The 20,198-nt window shown below is 40.9% G+C and overlaps 2 protein-coding genes across 2 annotated transcripts in view; both read left to right on the top strand.

The window, feature by feature from the left end:
• Positions 1-4,447, top strand: part of PTPN12 (protein tyrosine phosphatase non-receptor type 12) — a 57,956-nt gene extending 53,509 nt beyond the window's left edge. Inside the window, exons 14-18 of the mRNA XM_056846291.1 lie at positions 171-248; positions 956-1,047; positions 1,999-2,029; positions 3,001-3,117; positions 3,827-4,447. Of these exons, the coding sequence (XP_056702269.1) occupies positions 171-248; positions 956-1,047; positions 1,999-2,029; positions 3,001-3,117; positions 3,827-3,888 (380 nt within the window). The 3' untranslated portion in view covers positions 3,889-4,447. The remainder of the gene's footprint in view (positions 1-170; positions 249-955; positions 1,048-1,998; positions 2,030-3,000; positions 3,118-3,826) is intronic.
• Positions 4,448-12,126: 7,679 nt separating this feature from the next.
• Positions 12,127-20,198, top strand: part of RSBN1L (round spermatid basic protein 1 like) — a 41,444-nt gene continuing 33,372 nt past the window's right edge. The window contains exon 1 of the mRNA XM_056846711.1: positions 12,127-12,802. Coding sequence (XP_056702689.1) covers positions 12,184-12,802 — 619 coding nt within the window. The 5' untranslated portion in view covers positions 12,127-12,183. The remainder of the gene's footprint in view (positions 12,803-20,198) is intronic.

The raw sequence follows: 20,198 nt of genomic DNA, 5'->3' as shown, positions 1-20,198 counted from the left end.
TCATTGTTTTTATTGTACTGTGAAAATATTAAATTACACATTTGTTATAAATTGTAATTTTGATTTTATTCCAGGCACATGTGATACAATGCCTTATCATTTTGTTGTGTTTAGGAGTTTTGATAGTGGTTTAACATGATGTATAAAATGATAATTTTATATGGCTTTAGATACTGGTGCTAGTGAAGACTCCTCTCCTCCTCTTCCAGAAAGAACGCCAGAGTCCCTTGTGCTTGCAAGTGAGCAGAGTGAGTTTAATATTTTTTGTTAATCCAAAAACAGGATATAATACTGGATTCCTGTGAGTGGTTCTCTGTTGTGTAAGGGATTTGTATAGATGTGTAAACAGCATATTTTATAAATACCATATATATAATTATTTTTACTTGAGTAAAATATGTATCACTTGCAACTTGTATATTTGTCTTTGAGACTTTCATTGGATATATTGGAATCTTAATGTGTATAGTGTAGTGCTGGCCAGTATTTTGTAATTTGTGTAGTTCATGCAACAAGGCTTGTTTAGACATTCTTTCGTAAGCCAAAACAGCAACCATGTACCTACTCCCTTGGGGTCCCAGCTGTCTTTAAAAGAAGTGGCCTATAAATACTTTAAATAAAATAAAATGCAAATATCAGCCTTGTCATTTTCCTTGTTACCAGTTACTGATCACAGCTAAAGTCCCCATAGAATCAGAGTAGCCACAATATTTCTGCCGTCCTTGAGGCAATGCTCCAGGTGCATGCCGAGTTGTCCACTTCTTCCAGTCCTAAACTTACTGGTCTTTCATTGCTTAGATGGGAAAATGAAAAGCCTGGTATCTATATATAGGCATATATATTTTTAAAATTAAACTGCTAATGTGGTGGTCTTCCAGAAAAGTATTTCCTGTATTTATATCATGTTGGGTACAGCAGCATGTTTACTGAAAATATTTGTAAATTGTTTTCCTAGTCACAACCTTGCCTAAAGCTGTTATCCTTCCACGAGCTGCTGAATGGAATTCAATACAAGACCAGAAAACTTCTGAACAAACACAATGTACTGTAAGTATGGGCAGGTTCAATGGGGGGAGCACGGTGTTCAGAAAATACTAGTAAGATTCCGTTGGTTCCTAGACATCATGGTTGCACAGAAGTTTGGAAATGTGTTTGCAAAAATGCCACAAGTAAAACCAAAATGTATTGCGTGATTAGAAAGTAGTCAACAGTGTTTTGAGAAGCTGACATTTTCCCCCCATTTGGTGGGAGTAAAGCTTGAATACAACATTATCATCAGATGTAATTTGGCATCTGATGTGTAGATGAAAATATCTAGATGATTGAAATAGCCTCTTTGTGTTAATGCTGGGTATGGATGATGGTGCTTCGTATATTGCCTAACTTTGGATTAGAGCAGGGGAGCCCAACTTTTTTGAGCCTGTGGGCACATTTGAAATTCTGACACAAGGGTGGTGGGCTGGCTGACACAGCGGTGGAGCCAACCACAAAATGTCAGGTTATGCATAACTCATGCATAAATGTCAGGTTATGTATCACTCTAGTAACCCTTCAACATTTCAGGCAGAAGCTGTTTAATAGCCTGCCTTTTAATATGAGATTATTTTAAATTATTTTCTTGCATACACACAGCATAATCCCTCAGTCATGCAGAGAAGATCGGTGATGGCTGTGGCCAAAGCAACATTTTAAAAAATCTGCACAGCCAATCAGTTCTGTAGTGGCCAGTCAGAAGCCAAGCTGGGCAATAGCCCATCTGGCCCCATCCACTTTCTAAAAACACTTGGTAGGCATTGGGAAAGGTGTTGGCTGGCACCATGGTGCCCATGGGTACCACATTGGGGAGCCCTGGACTAGAGTCACTGGCAGGAAATGGGCAGGAAAGTATATTTACATTTATTTCAGTACTTGTGTCATTATCCTTAGGTGTCAATTCTTAGGGTAATTTGTAGTACAAATTTATCTTGAGCCAACCTCTTAAATATTCTTTATTAATAGGCATTGAAAATGGCTGCGCCTGCACAGCCTGGTAAGTGATTCATCTTTCTTCTAAAGAGACAAAGTATTTAATTAGTAGAATAGGATGCTTTTTAGTGAGTTGGCTGTAGCAAAAGCTTTTAGACCCATATCATAATGGCTAGGTCTCTGGCCAGTGCGTAGAGGTGGTACAAAGTAGGTCATTGTAGGGTCAGATGGCAGAAGGGAGCAGTTTTTTTGCACCAGGTGCTTGGTTACTAAACCAAGAGCTGCAGAACTTGGATGCCTCTGTACTGCAATGAAAGCTAAATGTTGAGGCTTTTAAAATAGACACCTTGATCCAGAAGCTTCTTGTGCACACTGGAGTGTCAGCATGCACCTCTCTGCATGCTACATCCTCATACCACAAGTGTGTTCCTTTTCAGTAAAATATAGTGTGTGAAAAGGTGTCTACAACAGTGTAAGGAATGACATCCTTGCTGGCTGTTTCATTTCCTAACATGAGACTTCATAGCATATTTAAAATGCATGTGCCAGTCATCAAAAGGGAGAGATTCATGTGTTAAGGAGCACTATATCTTAGGACAAATGATATGATTTGACAACAGAGGATATTATATCAGGTTGTTAGTGGAACAAGTATGGTTGCTTTTTGTTTACAGTAGAGCAAGTCTTTGTTGCGTTGTACTTCTGTTGGAATGCAAGATTTTTTTTTACTAATGGAAACAATTAGGATAAATCCAGGTATTACAGAATATCGTTTTGAATACTTGGGAGACAAAGGATTGGATCCAAATGAAATCTGCAGTTTCCACCAATTACCACTAGACCAGATTCTGCAGATTCCCCCATATCTTTCTTGAAGGTCGTCTACCCTCAGGAGCAGCATTTCATGGAGATCCGTGGCCTGCTGTTGGGCAGGGGGAGTAATGTTCCCATTCAGTTTATTAAAATTTTAGTCTGGATCCAACCCTACAAGTGTCAAAGCTCTTGATTTTTTGCATCAATGAGTCCCTTTTGCAGATCATCCTGAAGTGGGAGACTCATCACAGACTGACAGAATACCTCAGCCTCATCTCTCCAGTCCTGTAGTTAGAAGAGATCCTGCTTCAGGAGTTCCAGCTGAAACGACAGCTATTGGTAAATTGTCATCCTTATTGCCTGTATTTAATCACTTGATCTACAGCACGATTTAAAAAAACTATTATATACTTTTTTACCCCCTTGGTAAATGCACTAGGAAAAAATACAATTTAACTTTTGCAGCTAGCTGCAAAATCTGCTTCTCACAATAGCCGGGCATGAGCAAGAATATACTGGTGGTAAATGCAGCAGAGAGTTGGTATAAATGGCATTATTGTGGGAACTTTGTTAGCATAAGTATTGCCAAAAATTTGCCTGGCCGTATATACACCGTGAACAAACAAATAAATACTGAATAGACATTTTTAGCAAACAGTTTGCCATTTTTTAAAATGACATCACCCTAATTGTAAAGGATAAATGAAATGTAAAGAAGGTAGAATGTCCTGTTTCCATGGCTGTGTGAGAGATGTTCCTGAGTTCCTACATGTACATCTCTCAGGCTTCTCCTATTTCTTTGACGCCTTCTTGTTTTGCTTGGTTTTGTTTGTCATTGAAGCATCATGGACCCAAGATCACAACATCTTTTTCTGTTTCGAGAACAGTCTAATGCTAACTACCACTCTCAAAAGGTGCTTGGGTCCGTGACACGTCAGCTACTCAAGAGTCATTCTGTGTTTAATAAGCTTATTTGAGGGACTTTAAGAAAGTATTTTGAATTCTCCTCTGAATGTGCTTTTTAAAAATATTCTTTTAACCTTTTTAGGTTTTGGAAACCGCTGTGGAAAACCGAAAGGACCAAGAGAGCCACCTTCAGAATGGACATGATGCAAGAATTAAAAGACACTTATTAAATTTTATACTGGACTACTCAAGTGCCACTGAACTAGATCAGTAGTATCCCATTCGTTATTTGCGGGGTGGGTGGGGAGGACTAACAGTGTAGACACAACTACACAATGGTAATCTGTAGCTGTACATCCACACAAATCTTAAATATTCCTAACAGTGGGGTCTAGTATTGCAATCTAACTTTGGGGCCATCAACCTGCCTTATTACACTTAATAGCAAGTATTACATAAGGTTTATTTTATTACTTCAAGTATTATTGCCTTAATGTCCTTTTAACCCTGTTACACACTGTTTATAGACATGTTAATATAGTGAAACTTTTGACAAATTGAGTTTATGGAAAACTTTTTTGCCAATGTTTGATTACCGTGTACACTTTATTTTGTATATGTACAGGGCAAACAGGTATATAATTTGATAAAGCTGCAATCATAAAGTATTAACAGAAGGTGTAAGAAGTCTCTGCATGATCTAAATTTTTGTGTACCTTTATTTGTAAATTATTTGCCCTAGTGTTAGTAAATAGCTCCGTTATTAAAAAAAAAAAAGTTAAAAAAAGAGCTGGAAGCGCATCCAGAACTACAAGATAGCAGAGATGACAATTGTAATACATTTTGTAAATTGTAAACAAAAGGTTATTTTTATATTATATGCTGTTTAACTGTCACTTCTGATTTGTCCTGGTTTTCATCTAGTTATGGAGAGTCCGTAAGTGCCTTGAAATACCAGATTTTTAGCCTAAATATGTTTCTGATTGCGGCAGCATATCATCAAATATTCAAACTGTGCCAGTAAACGAGAACACTTAAACTCACTCTTCAATTATTGTTCGTAGTATATTTCAACTACAGGGTGTAGAAATGTACAATTTCTAGAAAAGAGCATTTCTAGCTGACACCAGGTTTATTGCTACAGTATAGTAATGGTTTGTAGTTGTCCAAGCCCACTGAGACCACGCTGCTGAAGGAACCATTGAGGCACACTCCATTGTTCTAGTGAAAAAAAATTGTTTTACTCATTTGTCAGGTGTGTCCATAAAACTAAAGGTTCTTGTAGAACTCTTGAGGCAACACCATCTCTTGGCCTTATACAGGGTTAGGGTTGAGTCTCATAAGGCTCTACTACATCTGTGCTTTTGTTTCTATAATAGAGAATCTTTAAAGTAAAGAGAGAACTATTTCTTTAGTGGTGTTTCATATATAGCACACAGAAGATAACACAGTGGCGATGGAACAATGTTATACATGCAGGGTAAAAATAGACCACATACAGAGCTTTCTGAAATATTTTTGCTCTCTAAAATCTGGCATAACTAGAACTCAAACCATCTAAAACACGTTTCATCTCTCTGGCATTCAGTGCCATCTGAGAACTGACAAGGCTTAAAACTAGTATTGGCTTATTTCAAAACTAGCCAATACTCATCCCATGATCACTACAGATTTGTAATCCTAAATAGGATCATGCATGACTTCACAGCTTTTTGCTGTCATTATAGGCCATGAGTGGTTTTTGAGAGCACTGACCATTCTCAATGACCCACCTGGGATATTTTTTTAAATCTTGAATTTTATTAAAAGCACTTGCATCTTGCCTTCTGCTTTTGCTTCTAAAGGGCCTGCTGATGATCAAATATAGAAGCGGTAAAAAATACAAATACCAAACAGTTAAAACATAAGCAGCAACAAATACTGCAAGACCAGTTACCAAGCATAAAACCCAAAATTGCTGACATACTTTAAGCAGCTGAAAAAAATTATTCAGACCTACCTACCATTAAAATTGTCAAACAGATTGGGGGTGGGGGAAATCAACATAAGGCCTGGGAGAACAAATGTATTCAATGCCTAATGTTCAAGAAGCTTGGTGCCAGGTTGAATTGCTGTAGGGAGTTCCACAAAGCACCACATTCAAGAAGTCCCTGTATCTAGTACTCACCCAGATGGGGCACACACATTGGGGCTTAAGACCCAGATCCTAATGAACAGACCTACTCAAATGGATGTTTGTTGCCCCTGAAATATGCTGGTTCTGTTTAGGGCTTTATGGATAATAACTATCATTTTGAGTAATGCCTGGAAGTGATTGGATAGCCAATATAGGTCTTAAGACCAAAATGTGTTCCTTGTAACCATGTTGACAACCTGCCGTTGTTTTTCACTTAGTCTTCAGAAGCATTCCCCCCTAGAAAGTAATCTAACCTGGATACAATTGGATCATGGATAACTGTGGTCAGATTGTGCCTCACAGTATTGCTAGGAAAAGATTATTTGTGAACATCGTAAAGGGTAGAAGCTCCTTGCTTTTCTTAGAGATTAAAGGGCTTTCATTTTCACTTGTATAACTGATATCCATTGTCTTAATGTAGTTCCAGAGGGGTGGAAGAAATTGTTGTAGCTATCAATTGCTTGTTGCTCACAGCAACACACAAGCAGCTGCAACTTTAAAAAACAGTACATTTCTGACTTTGAATCATTGTTCATAACTAGCCGCCAGCCAGCTGGGGGGCGGGAGGCCCCTCCCAGCAGCCGCCGGCTGGGATGCCGCCAGCCAGCTGGGGGGCGGGAGGCCCCTACCCGCCACCGCTGCGGGAGCCCGGGGCAAAGCCCACGCACCCCGGGAGCTGACTAGGAAGCCGCCAGCCAGCTGGGGGGGCGGGAGGCCCCTCCCAGCCGCGCAGCGGCAGAGGGGCACGGAGAGTGCTCGGGAATCAGGGCGCTTCCCCAGGCGTAACGTCCCCCCACTCGTGCAGACGGGGCATTCAGGCACCAGCCGCCGCACAAGTCCCCAGGGCGGGTCTCCACCGGTGCCCCTCTTGGGGGACAGGGAGTCCGGCCAACCCCTTTCAGACCCCAGGGTCCCCAGCTGCTTCCCAGGGCAGAGATGCAGGGGCAGTACACAATTTGATTCAGAATACTGGTATATTTTTTCTTGTTTTCCTCCTCTAAAAACTAGGTGCGTCTTATGGTCAGGTGCGTCTTATGGAGCGAAAAATATGGTACATGTGCGTTAATTTTATTATTTGACTCATTTTTACAAAAGTGTGAGGAAAATGATATCAAGGAGAAAAACATTCATTATTTTAATGATACTGCTCATTTAGCCCACCAGCCTTGAGCAATGTCACAATAACCAGTTACTGCACTTTAAATCCTTTAGATTTAATCACAAGTAAAAACTGTGGTTACAATGTAACTCCTCAGTCCATGCCTGCCAAGAGTTTCTCAACTTGTTAGCAACCCTTCATTATCACAAAGAGGAGTAATCCACAAATCCCTACTGCTGCATAATGTACCACACTGCAGAAAACAGTGCTCCATATTTTGTCCAGAAGCAAGTATGGGATCATTTGAATGCAACCTTGCATTACTTGGGAAGGGACAGAGTTTAATCTTGTGATGATCTTCTGTATCAAGGAACAGTTAAAAAAAAATATGGTAAGGGTGCCTCTGGGTAAGACAATCCCAAATATTAAGGGGCACATTCCAGTCACAAAATTTTTAAATAGCTGAGAAAGGCATACCCTGGAAAATAATGAAAACTAGGGTCAATAATCATGAGGCTAGGTTCTGTTTATTGGAGGAATTAAGCTACCTGAAGCAAAGAACTTGTTGCATAGGGTTACTTTTTTAATTAATAATGTAGATACTCTTTCAAATTACGGCAAAATTTGAAGATCTATGAAAATTAGCGTTTATCCCCATGGATAAAGTATTAACTCCAGAAATAGGTACAATCGTCTCATGATTTGCTTTCATACAATATGGGACCTATGTGCATGTCACATCCATAAATGCCACATGGTCATTAGGTTTTCTCTGCAATAGCCTATTGTTTTTTTCCAACAGAAAGCTTTACTGGCATTTGATAGGAATGAGACAACTAGTAAAATCAGGCTCAATATTAAATACAAGAATACAATATTAAATACAAGAACACAGTGTAAAACGTTCAACCCAGTATCTGTGTATCACTGCTGTGCTTATTCCCATTAACGTCTTGGAAAATTTGTTGAACAAGTTCACTATTAATGTGATGCATCCCTACTGTAGTTGCACCTCGGGGTTTAATATTTCTTAGCACACTTTAGCTTTTAAATGTTTCTGCGTATGCTAAACTGTACTGATTCTGCTTTAAATATAGTATTAGGCAAAAGCTTCTCATTTATGCAAATACTCAAATCCAGTGGACATCTTTTTGAAAACCCTCAAGCCTACAACTGCCAACAAGAAATTTTTTTGGCAGGAGAGCCTGAATGTCTGGAGCACAGAAAGAATTGTGAATTGGTTTTATTATGGTGGTTCTACAATAAATTAGAAAATGAATGTTTCTGCTTTGGGCACTGAAAGCTAGTTCAGAGGTTCAATTTTCTTGATCTGAGCTGTGAGTGAAAGAGTACCTATGGCTCAGTTCAGACATAATAGTAAATCCTCAGGCTTTTATTTCCCTCCCTCCTGTGCAATAAACTAATGAACAACTTATTGCTTTTTGCAATAAACCAGTTTTCCATTTTGCTCAAAACAACAAATTATGGTTTGAACTCTCCCTGCAAATCAGGATTCTATACAGGAGTTTATTCCTAGTTTCAAATCCTGGTTTGTAGGAAAAACAGAACTAGCAGGGCCAAGCCTTCTACTCTCCCCAGGTTTGTTTATGTGACAGCAAACTGTTATATCTAAACCAAGCCTAGACAGCTTAAAACTTTTCTAGGCGTTTGGATTGTATTTTATTGTTTTAATTTTTGTATCTTGCCTTGAGAATCTTTGAATTGAGATAAACAAAGGCAAAACATTTTAAATAGAGTTAATTTGTAAAGATACTTGGTATGTTCCAACCAGAGAACTTAGTATCAACATCTTCATTATATGGGGCTGGTACTTCATTATTCTCAGCCAAATGAGTGGACAGTTTTCATTGAGAGGTATGACAGAAGTTAAGACTGGTGATTTATTAATATATCGAAGTACTCAGTTAATGCTGCAATCACAAGTCAATACACATGTAAGAACTGGATCAAAGACCAATTATCATTTAAAAGAACTTCCTAAGAATACTTATGACTGTGTCCCAAAGACTCTGAATAAAAATTTAATGATATGTGGACAGGCTGCCCCTTTATTTTAAAAATCCTAGAGTACATTGAGACTTACTTGGAAGTGCGAATAGGATTGCAGCCATCATTGAAAACTGAAGTCTCCATTTCATAGAACAGCAGCAGTGGTTCTCAACAAAGATTTGTTTAGAAAAAATTTGTATCGCCTCTCCAGGGAACCTGCCTGAGACAGCTTACAAAAGAAAGCTTGTGGCAAAAAGCCACTGTGTCCTTAACCATCAATCTATATCAGCTTGCTTCCCTATTTATTTGGATCAGGACTGAAAATGCAGTTTTAATTTCATCTTGTTCAATCTTTCCTGATATAGGTGTGAATAGCTAGCTGAGAGCTCACCTTTGGCAGCTAGGTTTGGCAAATCAGTGTGAAACCTACTAAAATTTCCTCTGCCTTATAGAAATCTTTCTACCAGTGGGAAGGCTGATAGTCAAATTCAGCCCAGCTTCATTCAGTGCATTCCTGAGGTGGGGGCCCCCAAAAGTTCTCTGGAGGCGGTGTGACCCCGCCACCAGCATAAGTGACCACTTATCACAGAATAAGAGGCACTTATGCTGGTGGTGAGGGCAGTTCTGTTGGCGCCTGGGTGCCGTGGAGCTGCACGCCGCCCCTCTGACGCCACAGTCTCTCTGGGACCTAAATCGCAGAAGTGATATGTGGCACTGGTGTGTGTGTGGGCATTCTTGGGAACGCCCCCTCCAGCAACAGCGTTGATGTGCCAGGTTTTACCTGGCGCAGCATTGCTGTTTGCTATGTGGAAAAATGCCCCATTTTCGTTTAACAACTTTTTAAAAGGCTTTTTGAAGCCTTGCGGCAGCTAGGGAAACCTCTTTGGAAGCACTGCAGCGGTGCCTCGGCAATGTTGTCCCTTGCCTCCGCAAGGATCAGGAATGAGCTGATTGTCTTGCTGATCTTCCAACTATTCAAACTCTTTAAAATACATGATTATATAATGTCCTGCTTCTTCTACGCCATCCATCATTGTAAAAAGCTTAGTGTTCTACTGTTTTAGTAATTATACTCTAAATCCAGTTACAATGTTGAACTTCTAGCTTTATATGAAAGTTTAATAGGTTAAATAAATAAATGACATTGTAAATCAAAATAACCAGTATAATAGGCAAGGTTAGTGTTAATGTGACACTGTGAGTTATTTGGCCTTTTAGTCAACCATTACATTTTATAAATCCAGGTTTCCCACCTCTCAATCAAAGCTGAACATTTCCATTTCGGTAGTTTACAGATTAAGGAAGATGTTTACCTGAATCCATGCCATAGGAATTAGTAGCTTTGAGGATGACACATCCCAGTCTATCTGCGGTCCTTTATCTCAGCTGTGGATGCCACAAAGTTGAACAAGGCCAATATGATTTGTGCATAAACCCAGAGCAGCTTTTCTGTACAGCCATTATGCCAAAAGTCTTGTATGTATGGTGCATGCTCTCATGCATAAAAATGCATATCCAAAGTACATGCTTCTACTCATTTATGGTAACATGCTTAAATTTAAATTGCTAAGCCAAGCTGATTCCTCAGTCACCTGGAATTGTGGAGGCAGATGAAAAATAAGGTCTGGGCAAGGACAGGTCCTCCTTCCTCTCTTAGAATGCACTGCTTATTTAGGTCCATGGCTGGAAAAATATTTAAAAGCAAGCAGCAAACCACACGTTATACAACAACATATCAAGAATCTAAACATTACTTCTTAGTCCTTTGTTACCTATTATGCGTTTTACGGCTGTTTTACGGCTAGCAAGTCTAGCAATGCTTCTATCTCCAATAGATTTTTCTTCCTCTTGACAAGAGTGGAGACATCAAAAAACAAAGTTTCTCTTTACAACAACATGCACTGGCAACTCCACACCCACTCTACTGCTCACAATCCTGCTTTTTGGACACCCTACTGTGATTCCCCTCTAAGGGAGGAAGACAATATTGTTATACAAAATATACACTATTTAGAAAATTTGTATACTGTCTCCAGCCCTGGTCAACAATAAAAACCAAACACACTAATAAAACCAGAAATAACAGGTTGAATTATATTAATTTTAAAATCTCTTGCTGGTTAATATGATAATGAATTAAACCTTACTATATTCGCCTATGAATACTTTGATTTCCGATTATTCACGTCACAGCAGATTTAGAAGAGGCATTCCCATTTGTGTGTGAGAGAATAGAGTAATGCCAGTTTTGTAAATTCTTGTATTTAACTTCTTAAAAATTGTCTGCCGCCATTTTTTTAGCAAATCAAAAGGCTTCTAAACCTTTCCATACCCAAGTCACCATCTTAGAAGAGGCATTCCCATCTGTGTGGAGGGATGACTTTTAAGATGGCTGCCACCAGTTGTGTATTTAAAATATGTAATATAAAATATATTTAAAATAATATTTAACCACTCCAATGCCTTTTTAGTCAATCAAAAGGCCCTTTAAGACTCTGCCTTAGAAGAGGAATTCCCATCTGCGTGTGTGTGTGTACGTGGAGGGGGTGCCTCTTGTAAGATGGCTGCCAAAGACAAGCTCTTATAATAGAAAACAACTACTTTTTAACCAGTGTGTTGCCACCTTTTTTAAGTAAACAAAAAAGACCTTTAAAAAAAAAATCGACGAGCCTAACAAAACTTTTGAAGGGAAAGCGCTTCTCTCTTCTGCTCAGGGCTGCTTCCCTGTATCTACGTTGACCCTCGCGTTGCATAGACCCGATCCTGAAGTCGCTGACTCCAGCCATCAAATCCGACGCAGTTTTCTCTCTTTTCAAAGGAAACGGATACGCGCAACCTCTTTTGTTCCTCCTCCGGCAGCTCCGTCCTTTCTCTCCCCGCCTGAAGCTTTAGGAACCCCCTTTTGGGACTGTCCTCCCGCTGCTCCCGGAGCGCCTCAGGGGCATCCATTACAGCCTCTCGCTTCCCCTTCCCAACTGCGCCACTCACAACCGAGCCGCGGCAAGCCCGTGCCCTTTCCCGATCTCCGCTCAGCCATTGGCGGCTTGCGTTGTCACTCCGACTCTGCCGCCGTTTCTATTGGGAGGCGGGAAAGGGGAGCGAAAGCGGCGCTGGTGGCAGCCCGCGTCCCGCCTCCCTTCTCGCTCCCTCCCTCGACCATCCCGGCTCTCTCGAGCGACTCGCGTTGAGAGGTAAATACAAGCAGGATCTCAAAATGGCGGAGCCGCCGAGTCCCCTCCGAGGCGCGATGGTGGCGCCGCCGCCCCAGCCGCCGGAGCCCTTCGTTTCCAACCTGGTGGCGGAAGTGCGGGCCTCTTCGCGCGGCTTCCAGCCGGCCGCCAAGCGCATGAAGGGAGCCGAGGAGCGGGGCCTCAAGGGCCCGAGGCGCGTCAACGGCGAGGGCGGCGGTAGCCATAGGCGGCCGCCGCCTCACATCCCGGTGGCGCCGACCGCGGTCGCTCACGGCAACCCGGCCGTGTGGAGCTTCGCGGCGTTTTCCCCGGCGGCGGCCGCCGGTGGCACCAGCAGCAGCAGCGCAGGCGGCGGCGGCGGCTCCTCCTTGGTTTTCCCGCCTCAGCTGCCCCACAAGTTGCTCTTGCCGCCGCCCTCTTCGCACTCCCACCACTGCTTGGCCGCGGGCGTGGACGGAGGCGGCGGCAAGACCAAGCGGCCCAAAGAAAAAAGGGACAAGGAGAAGAAGAAACTGGCCGCGCTGCCCCTCTTGGGGGCGGCGGCGGCGGCGGCGGGCGGCGGCCTGAGCGCGGCCGGCCGGGAGGAGAACGGCGAGGTGAAGCTGCTGCTTCAGCACCACCACCAGACCCACCGCCAGGAAGGTGAGCTGCTGGACGCCCGCATGGGTGGGAGGGCGGGGATGGGCCCACCGTGGCGGTGGTGGTGGGGAGGTCAAAAGGGGTTTCGGGTAGGGAGGAAATCATGCGAAGCCGAAGGAGGAAAAGGGGATGTGGCCAATTGGGGGAGGGGGGGGGTCGGACGTCCTCTCCAGGCATGGGGGGCGCCCCGGGTAAGGAAGGGAGCAGGAAATGGTCGCTCTCTCCCCAGCAAAGTCGGTCTCTCGGAATGGCTGCTTGGTTGTCCGCCCGCACATGGGAGAGGCACGTTGGCCTGCCTGGCGGTCTCTGGACCCTCAGTCTGCCCCCTGCACGCACATGAGGAGGAGGGTGCCGTCTCAAAGAGGGCAACCCTCGGGGAAGTGGGTGTGGGTGTATGCGCGAGTGGTGTAATTGAAGGCAGGGAAGGCAGCCACAGCAGCGCAGTCTGGCAGTTCCTGTCAAAAAAGGGGGTGTGGAAACGGCCCTTATTGCCTTAGGTGGAAGCAGCAACGGGCCTGAGGCTTTCAGACCTATTAGGGAATAGAGCTGACTTTGGTAAAAGGGAGAGGATCTGAAAAGGAAACACGTTCTCCTGTTATAGTGGAGATTAAACCTCTAAAAGGCACAAATTATAAAGGGGGGGGGAGAGAAGGAAAGTGATATATTTTATAGATCACAGTACTGGTAGACATCAACAAGGCTGGTACCGATGGGCATTCCAAGCATACGTATAGCCATATAAACTAACTGAACAGTTAAGGATGTACTTATTTTCATGAATTGTTTTGTTCTTGTTAACTGTTTATTTTATTTACTTTATTTATACCCTGTCTTTCTCCCCAATGGGAAGCCAAAGAGACTTGCATCATTCTTCTCTCCTCCACTTTATCCTCAGAACAGCCTTTTGAGGTAGAGAGTGTACGACTGAGTGTGGCTCTAGGTCACCCACCAGTTTTCCATGGCAGAGTGGTGATTTGAACCTGTGTCTCCCAGATTCTAGTTTGATACTCTAACCACAGTACTGCACTGGCTCAGAGATGATGGAATTGTACTTCCTATTTTGTACACTTAAAACCTGCATGCGGTTGTGAAATGATTATGGAAATAGTTCATTGAAGTACTTTGTACACATGACTGCCATCAAAGGTATACTCAAAATCATAATAGTGGGAGAGAGGAAGCAATCACTCTGCCCCCTATGTACATGGGTAGCAGGGAAACCAAGAACACCAAATACACCTCATGGTCCATTCCACTCAGACATACAAATAGAGTCTCCCAGGTTGCCTTCCAGAAACTTTACCTATCCAGGTCTTGCACTTTTCCTTCAGTTCCAAAAATACAAGCAATAGATTTTCAAAAGTGTTAGTGTTTATTGGGGTATTTCAAGTAATCTGCCTACATAGTTCCAGAAGAGTGTTAATTTAATACGGGATAATTTCAGAGGTGAATAAGCTGTGGTCATTAACGTTTTATATCTGGCCTTATACCAGTGCAACCCATTAATTCAGAGGAGAGTGTATTGGGCTATGTGGGCTGTGGAATATATAGAAAAGAGAAATATACTTCACCGAAAATTAATGATGAAGTGATGCATACTTCCATTCCATTACAAATGTTTGTATAATGCTTTAGACCCTGGGGGAAATAATATCAAATGAGGTGTTTCTACCAAGGTCTTATTCTAAATATTGTCTGATATTTTTATTTGCTCCTTAGCAACAGTGTATTTGGGGGCCCTTCATCACAGACAGACTGGAATAAGTATTTGAGAGTTTAGTTGAAAACCACAGAGATCAGATGAAGGTCTGTGAGGAGTTGGATCGGATGGGTGCAAGTCTGATTATGTTAGGGGCTGGGTGAATATTCTTGAGCCATAGTGGTTTAGTGCAATTTACCTGTACTGTTGACAGCTGAGGTTTCTTGCTAGGTGAGCAGAAAGCATCTCATTTTGCCCTAAACGTGAGCAGTGCATGGGGGTGGGTATGGCAGAATTTGTGGGAGGGAATTGGGCAACCCACATTTCATGATGTGCATTCTTAGCACTATTTTTACACACATACCATTCCAAGAAACATTAAGGTGGGGTTTGACAAATCCCAGGCGCCAAGTAGCCATGGCACCTAGAAATTTCATTGTAGTGTTTAGTAATTTCAACTGCAGTACTACTGTAGTATGTTGGTGATCCTTAGTAGAAGGTATGAAGCTTAGTTATCATTTTACATCAGAATGACATAAAATGCATGAAGTTCTTGTCATTACTTGTTTATGTGTTAACTTTATACCATTCTGTTGTAGATGGATTCGTTTCTTAATCAGCTGCTTTCTGTACTGGCTCCAATACTCAAATAAAAGGAGCTTTTTAAAGCACTAATGAAATTATGAGAGACGGGAAAAGGTATGTTAGGGTGAGAGGTTAGTTTTTTCTTGTGATGACAGCCAGGGTTATCCTATATTTATATACTACAACACTTTTGTCTAAGGTTTAATAAAATTATGAGAAACTATGAAGAGTTTAGCGTTAGATTTTGTGATCCAATAACTAGAAAATATGGTCATTAGAATACAGAATTCTGAAAAGTGAGTCTGGGTTCTAAATTTTGGGCTGGCTACTAGAGCTAAAGGAAATTTCCCAAAGCCTGAATTAGTTTTCTAATGGGTTTTCCCCTTTTACAGCTGAACTTATGTTAATGAATTAGGATAAAATACTTTCCCTTCAGTCCTAATAAATTTCGGGATGTTTTCTTAACTTCAGTGTGGTCAGAGCCATTAAAACCATAATACATCTTTGGAGCTAGTGAATTAGGATGCCTCATTGTATACATCCTCCAACCCTAACCCCCCACTCCAGAATACTTAGGAGTTTCCTTTTAAATTTACAAGATATTTTTTATGCATTTGTGTAATGTCTCCTGGTTTTAAAGAGTCTTTGACTTTGTCTGATGGTGGTCTTGTTTTGTAGTTCATCTGATGGGCACGGGACCAAGTTTGCTGTTTGAAGGAATAATACTTGTCTTTTTTCAACTACTACTTGACTTCACATTTATTTCATATTCTAGCTGTTTATGTACACACAGCTTACAAATGCAGCAAACATATCATCCCCCCAATCTATCTGAAATGCTAATATATTTATATTTTGTAACGTATCGGATGCCAAATGTGAATTTTATGTAAAAGGTTGTTTCCTCTGAGTCCACAGTGTTTCTTTTGCTAGATTTCAGAAATCTTTCAGCAATATTAGCTTTAAGTAAGCTTAAAGACAACTAAAATATTACAAGAACCTGAGAACATGAAACAAAATTTTGTTCCTTTCTCCTATCACCTGGACTAGGACATTTTAAAGATATATAATGTAGGCACGGGTATATGCTATAAGAGAACTGTGCGATAAGTATTTTTTATTGAAATGTTTATACTCTGCTTTCCTCCACAATGGGGACCCAAAGTAGCATACAGCATTGTTTTACCCACTTCCATTTTATCCTCACAGCAACCACTCTGTGAGGTAAGTGATGGTGGAAGGTGCCGTGAAGTCGCAGCCAACTTAAGGTGCCGTGAAGTTGCAACCCCATAGGGTTTTCAAGGCAAGCGACTAACAGAGGCAGTTTGCTATTGCCTGCCTCTGCATAGCAATCCTGGGCTTCCTTGATGATCTCCCATTCAAGAACTAACCAGGGCCAGCCCTGCTTAGCTTTGCAGATCTGACAAGATCGAGCCAGCCTGAGCCATCCAGGTAAGTAGGGCTGAGAGAAAGTGACAGGCCCAAGGTCATGCAGCAAGCTACTGTTGGGGAGTGTGCATTTGTACCTGGTTCTCCCAGATCCCAGTCAGACAACCTAATCGCTACTGTGTAACCACCAACTCCCTTGATATCTAGGGGACTAAGCAGCAAAGTTGGCTTTGTATTGTGCTCTCCCCCACCTTAGGGTGTTCGTGCAAAAATGACTAATGTGGTTATGCAGTTTAGTAAAAGAGTAATTTATGTTACAAAAGTTTGGAAGATTCAGTTGACTCAAAATGCGGACTAACTAGGTTGCTTGCAGGCATAAGTTACAGGATCATATTGTGTCAGTTTTAAAAGTTCTGCTTTGGTTGCTGAACCAGCTCAAAGCGCTGGTTGTTCCAGATAAAGCTCATCAGGTTCTGGGCCCAGAAGAAAATAATGAGCTGAGCCTGTCCAACAATTAAGCTCTTCCATCAGAGGCCTTGCTTGTGTGCCTGCATTTTTCACAAGCTTGGTGAGCACCGATAATGGCACCCAAGCTGTGGAACTCCTTGTTGTCCTGAGGAACCTCAGGAAGCTCAGCTGGTATCAAATTTGTAGGCTTTTAGTTTCCAGACAAAGACAAAGTTTTTTCTTCTCCCATGCTCTTTAGATCCTCTTCATCTGTGGAATTTTATCCAGCTGTGCTGTCTCTAGTAGGCTTTTCCTGGTTGTTTGTTGGCCGTTCTAGGGTCTTAAGAGCCTTCATAAGTCCAAATCTGTTGCATTTTCTCTCTTTCTGCTGCCGTTTTTTTTATCCTTGTTCTAGATTTTTTTAAATGATTTTTATTAAGTTTTTAGGGTACAGAATAAAAGGGAAAGTGGGAAGGGAATTGGAAAAAAAGTAAAAAGTTGGTTTCTGTGACCAAGTATACTTAATACATTTGTAACCATTGGAAATATTAACACTTATAACAGTTAGAGTAGTCGATCTTGTTAATACTTGAACTAATATGTACTATAACTTTGTCGCAATTACGCATATAACTTTAACATGATGTGAATAGATATTTTTATTGAAAGGTGGGACATGTTAACTTGAATATTTTAACTAAATAAAAATTATGCTGATTTAAATCACTAGTCAGTAAGACTAGATTTAAACCATGGTTTTCAACATAAAGACTAATTCTTGCTGGTATAATAATATTTACAACCAGATGAAGGTTTCATTTTAAGAATAATAACTTTTCAGATTAGTTTTACCGTTATATCAAAAATTACTGATTTGGTTATACTATTAGAAATACACAGGTAGTTCACCTTGCAGTAATTTCATAATTATCTATCTCCAATTTCATTCCACCAGGCCTTGCATTTCTTTGGTGCAGTGTTTGCATTTTGCATGCATGCCTGCCTTACCCCTAGGAAGAGGAATGTCATTAAAATATTCCCAAACTGGGTCTTTTTTAATGGCCTGCTGCCATTATAGATTTTCTCCTCTGGGGAGAGAATATGATAAACCTCATGCTATAGACATAAAGATCCCAAGAATTGGTGGCATATTCTGCTCAAAAGGTTTCACTTTCATTTTTAATGCTTGCCCTCCTCATACTTTGCTCCTTGTGCAGATCTATTCCACTCCAATTTTCTATTAATTGAACTTCCTGAAACTTAGCACTTAAGAGGTAAGGGGTTGATTCTGTGTACATAGATTTGCAAAGGAACAATGGGATTAAGGTATTTTTCTCAACTCTGTATGTTTATTTTATAACATTTTTGCTGTGAAAAAGAAGCATGTTATCTCTGCAGACACAAATTCACAGTTTTGAGAACTGCACAACCAAGCAGTTTTGAGAACTGCCCAAATAATCTTACAGAAACCTCTGGAAGAGCATGACATTGCAAATGGATTAATGGAATTATTTACCAAAAAATTTAAACATTGCATGAATATACAGCCTAATGCTACATAATTAAAAAAACTAATCCTGATGAATAACATTTGGCCTGTAATGTATCTTAAATAGAAAACTGCATTTAGAAAGATTTTTCCTCAAAAAGCATTTAATTAAAAAATCTGATTTAAATTTTTTTAAAACACCCCGATTTAAATTTTTAGAAATCTGATTTAAATTTTTTTTATTGATTTTTGTCCATTCTGTTAGGAAACATGGCACCCTAAGTAGGAACAAAATTTCTGACCAACGCACCATTCTCAAACATAGTTTTCCTATTGATTTTATAGCAGTTAAATGATACAGTAGATGATGCTGAACATGGATCTGAAAAGAGTGGGTTCAGATCTCTATAAAAAAGTTCATTTGGTGAGTTTGGGCCATTCATTATTTCTCAGCCTAACTTGACTCATAAAGCAGTTTTGAAGGTTTTTCATAGAATCATATAGTTGGAAGGGACTACCAGGGTCATCTAGTCTAACCCCCTGCACAATGCAGGAAACTCACAACTACCTCCACACACCCCCAGTGACCCCTACTCGGTGCCCAGAAGATGGCCAAGATGCCCTCCCTCCCATGAACTGCCCAAGGTCATAGAATTAGCATTGCTGACAGAAGGCCATCTAACCTCTGCTTAAAAACCTCCAGGGAAGGAGCACTTAGCACCTCTTGAGGAACCACTCTGTTAGAAATTTCTTCCTAATGTCAAGACGGAAACTCTTTTGATTTAATTTTAACCTGTTGTTTCTGGTCCGACTTTCTGGGGCAATAGAAAACAACTCAGCAACATTCTCCATATGACAGCCCTTCAAGTACTTGAAAAGTGTGTTGTATATCCCACAGTGTACTGAGTTGCATGGAGGAAGGGCACGATATGAAAATGTATTGGTATTCTTAGTAGCTTCAACTTCCTGAAATATATTAATTCCTCCCAGTTCTAGTGCAGACAGTCTTTTAAAAGTCCCAACAGTGTTGCTGTTTTCTAGATGAGAAACACATTCTATACAATTAATACTTTCCCAACTAATTTGTTCATAACAGGCTCTTTTGGTGTTGTAGCACTTGATGCACTTTCAGATGGAAATACAGAAGATCACTGAAAGTAGAAGTCTTTGTGCTTCAGTAACCATCTTCTTCCCAGTGCTGCCTGCTTGAGTACGCTGCGTCATTAACCCTTTCTCCTGGCATAGTGCAAGAGCTGGGCTGCTATAGCAGAACCTTCAGTTTAGCGTTTCTGTCCCGACAAAGGTTCCTGTAGCTGGGAGGTGGACAAGAGGGAAAGAGGGAGCGGTTTGCGGTCCTCTTCCATCAGTCTTTTACTGTTTTACTTCCTGCCAAGTCTGTGGTACACAGAAATCTCCCCTCCCATATTCTTGTGTTTAACCATGACTACAGAAGAAAATGTTCTTCTGAAACCTAAATAGTTAGCTGCTGGTTACATGGGCTTCCTTGAAAAGTATTCTGAAAAAAAAATGGGGGGTATAGTCTTACTAACATAGAAGCAAATAAAAGTTCTAAATAAGTATATAAATATATACATATACACACGTATAGCATTAGCTACATAGTTAGCATAAACTACAGCTATACAATCTTATTTCCCCCCCTCAGGTGCAGGGAGATTAGAGCATAGTTTAGATCTATCATGTGTCAAGTTAAATTACTGTATCTTTGCCTACTAAATGTTACAGTTAGTTCCACTAATATAAATTGTGACAAAGTTATACTAAAATAA

Source organism: Euleptes europaea, chromosome 3 (assembly GCF_029931775.1).
Source record: "Euleptes europaea isolate rEulEur1 chromosome 3, rEulEur1.hap1, whole genome shotgun sequence".
In the NCBI taxonomy this organism is placed as follows: Eukaryota; Metazoa; Chordata; class Lepidosauria; order Squamata; family Sphaerodactylidae; genus Euleptes; species Euleptes europaea.
This window is presented reverse-complemented; position numbering and strand designations above follow the sequence as displayed.